At 36.1% G+C, this 5,872-nt stretch overlaps 2 protein-coding genes across 7 annotated transcripts in view; both read left to right on the plus strand.

Annotated features, from left to right (window-relative positions):
- Positions 1-3,918, plus strand: part of LOC21402374 (coatomer subunit beta'-2) — a 10,217-nt gene extending 6,299 nt beyond the window's left edge. The window contains exons 17-27 of one of the 5 annotated variants that reach the window (XM_024174719.1): positions 11-93; positions 294-327; positions 545-659; positions 786-857; positions 1,007-1,203; positions 1,281-1,428; positions 1,536-1,642; positions 1,999-2,128; positions 2,447-2,603; positions 3,081-3,146; positions 3,573-3,918. In XM_024174719.1, coding sequence (XP_024030487.1) covers positions 11-93; positions 294-327; positions 545-659; positions 786-857; positions 1,007-1,203; positions 1,281-1,428; positions 1,536-1,642; positions 1,999-2,128; positions 2,447-2,603; positions 3,081-3,100 — 1,063 coding nt within the window. In that variant the 3' untranslated portion in view covers positions 3,101-3,146; positions 3,573-3,918. Of the gene's footprint in view, positions 1-10; positions 94-293; positions 328-544; positions 660-785; positions 858-1,006; positions 1,204-1,280; positions 1,429-1,535; positions 1,643-1,998; positions 2,129-2,446; positions 2,775-3,080; positions 3,147-3,572 lie in introns of those variants that run through there. The other 4 variants (XM_024174718.1, XR_002903448.1, XR_002903449.1 and 1 more) reach the window with 4 other exon arrangements.
- Positions 3,919-5,407: 1,489 nt separating this feature from the next.
- The window catches only part of LOC21402375 (nuclear pore complex protein NUP50A), a 3,837-nt gene continuing 3,372 nt past the window's right edge, over positions 5,408-5,872 (plus strand). For both annotated transcript variants that reach the window (XM_024174693.1, XM_010111979.2), the window contains exon 1: positions 5,408-5,659. The gene's annotated coding sequence lies outside the window, so the exon portion shown is untranslated. The remainder of the gene's footprint in view (positions 5,660-5,872) is intronic.

The following is a 5,872-nucleotide window of genomic DNA, read 5'->3' on the forward strand; positions in this document are numbered from 1 at the left end:
CTCTGTGCAGTGTCATAGGGTACACTTTGCTTCTCAACTTAATTGAGTACAAGACTCTCGTGATGCGGGGAGACCTAGAAAGTGCCAATCAAGTTTTGCCTACTATTCCCAAAGAGCACCATAATAGGTATGTCCAAACTTTGACCTCTGCAACAACGACAGTTTTGCATTTGATCAACTTTTCCTTTGATGGTTTGTTAAATCATGCCTTATATGTATCTTTTAAGATCAAATCTTCTTTTCTAAATACAAGACTCTCGTGATGCGGGGAGACCTAGAAAGTGCCAATCAAGTTTTGCCTACTATTCCCAAAGAGCACCATAATAGGTATGTCCAAACTTTGACCTCTGCAACAACGACAGTTTTGCATTTGATCAACTTTTCCTTTGATGGTTTGTTAAATCATGCCTTATATGTATCTTTTAAGATCAAATCTTCTTTTCTAAAATTAATAGACAAAAAAAAAAAGATTTTTAGGAAGTTTGCTTATCAAATTCTTTCTTGGATCCTAACTCCTCACTGTTTTATCTCCTTTAATGTGTAGCGTGGCTCATTTCTTGGAATCACGAGGAATGGTAGAGGAGGCACTTGAAGTGGCTACTGATCCTGATTACAGATTTGACCTAGCAATACAGCTTGGTAGACTAGATGTTGCAAAGGTAAGTCCATGTGATTTTGTCCACGAGGGATATTCAACTATTATGGAGGTTTTTGTTTACTTCAATGTGAGAGTGAGTTTCGAAGCCATTATATTTAGCAATTTTCTTCTTAACACTGATTTCCAGGAAATTGCCTCTGAAGTGCAAAGTGAGTCTAAATGGAAGCAGTTAGGAGAACTAGCAATGTCTACTGGAAAGGTGTTCTTGTTATTTATATGTTATCCTGTCAATTTTGTTTGTTTTTTGTTTTGTTTTTGTTTTTGTTTTTTTTTTGTTTTTTGAAAGTTATTCACTTTTTTTTTCTTTTTTAAATGAAGTTTTTCTTATGCTGAGTTGCACTACTGCAGTTAGAGATGGCTGAAGAATGTTTGAAGCATGCCGTGGACTTGAGCGGTTTGCTACTGCTTTATTCTTCTTTAGGAGATGCTGAAGGGATATCAAAACTTGCAGCCCTTGCTAAAGAGCAAGGAAAGAACAATGTTGCATTCCTTTGTTTATTCATGTTGGGTCGGTTGGAAGATTGCCTTGAGCTCTTGGTGGAAAGGTAAGTCTCTTTGTAGTTTGTATTTGTGAAATATGAAAAAAGATGAGTCATGCGAATAGCTCTATTGATTGTTGCAGTAATGAAGTGTTTGCTGTCACTATTTATACTGTTACGCTCCCCTCTTTTGGCAGTAAGCGGATACCTGAGGCTGCTTTAATGGCTCGATCTTATCTTCCAAGCAAGGTCTCAGAGATAGTTGCTATTTGGAGAAAAGATCTAAATAAGGTAATGTTCCATGGCACCTTTTTTTTTTTTTTGAGTTACTATAGCACCTGTGTTTCGTCTACGTGTCCATGTCGCTAATCAGGGTTCTTTTAACACACAACCTGTAGGTTAATCTAAAAGCTGCTGAATCATTGGCTGATCCTGAAGAGTATCCTAACTTATTTGAGGATTGGCAAGTTGCTCTTTCTGTCGAATCTAAAGCAACAGAGACAAGGTAGCCTTCTGCTGGTTCTGTGTGTGTGTGTGTGTGTGTGCACGCACACGCGGGCGCGTGTGCGTGTCCGTGTGTGTGTTTTAATCATTTTTGTGAATGATTTTTTCAAACTATTGTGTACGCATTGGCTTGGATATCTTTTTGTACCTCCAATGATCTTATTTAAGTTGTCTTTTTGCTTAAGAATTTCCCTTGTGACTTGTTTTTAGCTTATTAAGTTGTGGCCTACTGTATTATGTGGCTTACATTCGTACTGGCCTGCCGATTACTTGATTCAGATGTGTTTCCGTTTTCTTTGAATTGCCTCCTGGTAGGTACATGGCGTCTACTGACTTTCCTTTTTGGTTGTTTTCCAGGGGTGTTTACCCTCACGCAGAGGAATATTTAAACTATGCTGATAAATCGCACATGACCCTTGTGGAGGCTTTCAGGAACATGCAACTGGATGAAGAGGAGAGTCTTGAAAATGGAGATGCAAATTATGAGGTATATGCGAGGATGCAAATTTTCTTATTCATTGGAGTATGATATTTCGTTTCTGGTCCGAATATTTTAAGATCGGAACTCATATTTGCATCACATAGTACAACTCTGTTGCCATAAACGTAATTGATCTCCTTGTTCTGGTAGGTATCCTTTATGGATTGGTAAAGGGTTGTCATGTTCCACACTTGTTTGCATGGATCATTAGAGCTGATCAGCTAATTTAATTTTCATGACATTTCGTGGTGTTTTTCTAGTTGGCTTTTGCTTTGAATCACATCTGTCTTATCTGACCTTTTTTTTTTTATGTTATATGACTAGGTCACTGAACAGAATGGTGAAGAGGCTGTTGAGGAACAAAATGGAGAAGATGGGAGTCAAGAGGAGGCTGTTGTAGTGGATGAAGCTATCGTAGCAGATGCTGATTCTACAGATGGTGCAGTACTCGTTAATGGTAACGAGGCGGACGAAGAGTGGGGTACGAATAATGAAGGAACCCCGTCAGCCTAAAAGGAATTGGTTGGGCCAGTGTGAAAATCCAATTTTGTCTCTGGTGATTAATTGATCTAAAGTGCCATCTCTAACTCCCATGCTCTTTTAAACCTTTTCACTACAACTGCAACTAATTGAAATTATGCTAAAATTTTTGGTAATTTCTTAAAGACATTATATGTTTTTTAATCTGTCATTAGTTATTACAGTTATACATTCCATAAATGGTTACCCTTTCAGGATGCTCTATGTTTATATTGTATGGACTGCTTACAAGCAGTACTTTTCTAACTAAATTCCCGTAACTAACTTTGGCTGAAGTTATTTCTTGCAAACTAACATGCAAATTTTGCAGCATATAATTACTACTTCTTTCTTTTGCATGTATATTAACTGTTTGTTTGACCAGCAATCCCCCCCTCCCTCATAGCATTAGTTATGACTCTCTTTTTGCTGTTGACAGTGCTTACGCCAAACCACTAGGTCCCTGTGAAGATTCTCGGTCCAGCCATTTGGATCCCTTACTTAGGTGAGACAAAAACATATCTCTGAATAAAACTTTTGGGTATGACTTGTATTGCATCAAGGGATCACTGCTTTAGAGCATTTTGGTAATAGAACAATGTAAACTACCAAGTTAAGACTTGAGAGTTGTAGGAAAGGAATCTCTGTTTTTAGAGTTTATGGTTATGTATGCTAAAGGTGCATATATGTCACCAGAATAGACAATTCAAGAATGTTTTCAATTTGGGGGGCTGTCCGTTCATTTCCTAGATGATATAGCTTGATAGGTGACAAATTGTCGTTCCATTATAAGCTATTACGCCTGATGTCTTAATTTGGGTGTTTTAGAAGATGAAGAAAAGGATCACTAGAGAAATGTACTCACTACCATGCAAATAGTTTTGTTTGGTTTTTTGTGATTTACATATTCCCTTTTCTTCCGTCATCTCAGTGCATTATGTATTTATATTTGCTGGGTGGTGGCGACAGATCTCCTGGAAAAAGGCTAGCGAAGAGGTGATTTTACGGATCGATTGTCTCTGTTACCAAGTGGCGTGGCTTTTATTGCAAGTTGCATGCATAGCTTCAGTTAGTTTGCGTTTTTCGACTGCTATTTTAGCATATTCTTTGAGGCTTTTCTTCCCTCCTAAAATTTTCTTTATGTCATTGTGAATGTAGAAAGAACTGATCTAGCGATAATTACTCAGTTCAAGTTTTTTTTCTTTATTCTTATAAAAATTTTAGTATGTGCTCCACCGTAATTGTATTGTGGGAATTTTTTTTATCCGACTCGCGGATGTAAACATCTACTTATAAAAATATATATGTATCACTATAACATGTGCGATTGTTGCTTGGTTATATTTATGTCTACCGCAACTTTTTTCCATTCTGCACACAAGTGAGGGCCACAAGATGGCCATCAATACTTTGCCAATGTAATGGTTTTTCTGTGAATCTAAACTGATATATGCCTAACTTTTTTTTAATCCTAATTTGTTGATATTCCTGAACTAATACTCTCGGTCTGAACTTTCTCGGACTTTGCCAAGTGATTAGGGAATCCAATTCCCCAACGCAAAGCAATTTGTTTGGGCAGTCATTGTATTGGGGCCTTTAAGAATGAGATTCATGTGAAGCGCGACCTTTTAATGTGAGAAAAAAATGATAATAATAAAAAATTCAATAAGATCTCGATTGCAGCCTTTGGCTCTTGAAAATGATATTAGCCGTAAAGGAAAGTCCTTCACAAAGGTCTTTTCTTGGGTCTCGACAACAGGGTTTTTTTTTTTTTTTTAGTAGCTTCATTTCTTTGTTTACTACTATTATATTGCTTGGAAGGTTCTCTTATAGCAGTTGATAGTGGGGAAAATATATCACTTTTTCTAAAACTCATTAATTCACCCAAAATACTCTGGAAAATTTGCACTCCAAAAATTGAGTAAAAATTTTGAATGGTAATTTGTTCACCAAACTCTTTAAGATAAATTTAGTGCAAGGTGTCTGATAAATAGGAGTCAAAATATAAAGCAAATTTAATTCTTAATTTGAAAATAAAGATAACTACAGTAATCCTAAGATAAATGATAAAAAATAATCCGAATAATAATTCTAGAAATATGATGATAATCTTCAAAGTATCTTTTAATTATGCCAGAGAGATAGATGTATTTTTGCGTTCGTACACGTGAAGTAGATGGCGATGAGATGATCAACTTGCAATTCTTGGTATTTTTGGGTAGATGCAACTTATAAGAGGTAGGCCGTGCAATAACGTAGCCAGGTAACACGTGCGCGAATGGTCTCCATCATTGATTGATTGCGATTGGTGCATAATAAACATGAAATTACTAGAGCCTCTATGATTTTAAATACGTACAAAATCCTAAACATCAATTTAAAATTAAGGTTTGAACTATTGTTAATAGTTTAAATTGTCTTTAAATTTATTATGTTCTAAACATCAATTTAAATTATAAACTATAATTTAAATCCTAAATAATAGTTCGGATTATTAAAATAAATATGAGCATAGTTATTTAACTAAAAAAAATATTAACCGGAAAAAATTGTCCCCTATCCTCTTTTGTTTTGTTTTGAAACACGATTCCGGGCCAAACTTCTGGTGAAAGCCCAATTCAATGGTGAGAACTCATGGACTCATGTACCCTAGTTATACGTGGCGACATTAAACTTAGTAGGATGCAAATCCTATGAAACCGCATAACGAGTATGAATATTATATGCTAAAAACAAAGCCCTTATTCACATTGCAGCTGCAGAATTAAAGCCCTTCTTTCTTTCTTCAGCAGCTGAAACGTTATAAACCAAACCCTCAGTCAGTCTGAGTCTCCCATATCCAAAACCCCTTTCCAATAATAATATACAAATAAAAAATTCAATAAATATCAGCTTACTGATAAAATTCGAAACTTCATTTACTCCTGGATCTCTCTCTCTCTGTCTAGAATTTCTCGCTCTTTACTTTCTTCTCCAACCAAATTCCCCAGATTCTGCTTCTGCTCCGGTTGTATCTCGGTAAGTTCTGAATCCAATCCCAGTCTTTTCACTCATTTCCTGTTTCTTGAAATTATTTTCTGATGCTAGTGAAGATTATTCCCTTTTCTTTTTGGTGAAATGGTAAATATTATTGCTTTTATCTTTCATGGGAATTCTCTCTGCGGCTCCTTTCCGTCCTTCCCCCCCCCCCCCCCTTTTTTTTTGTGGAATTTTTTTTTTTTTTTTTCTTTC

This window comes from Morus notabilis, unplaced genomic scaffold (genome assembly GCF_000414095.1).
Source record: "Morus notabilis unplaced genomic scaffold, ASM41409v2 Scaffold151, whole genome shotgun sequence".
NCBI lineage: Eukaryota > Viridiplantae > Streptophyta > Magnoliopsida > Rosales > Moraceae > Morus > Morus notabilis.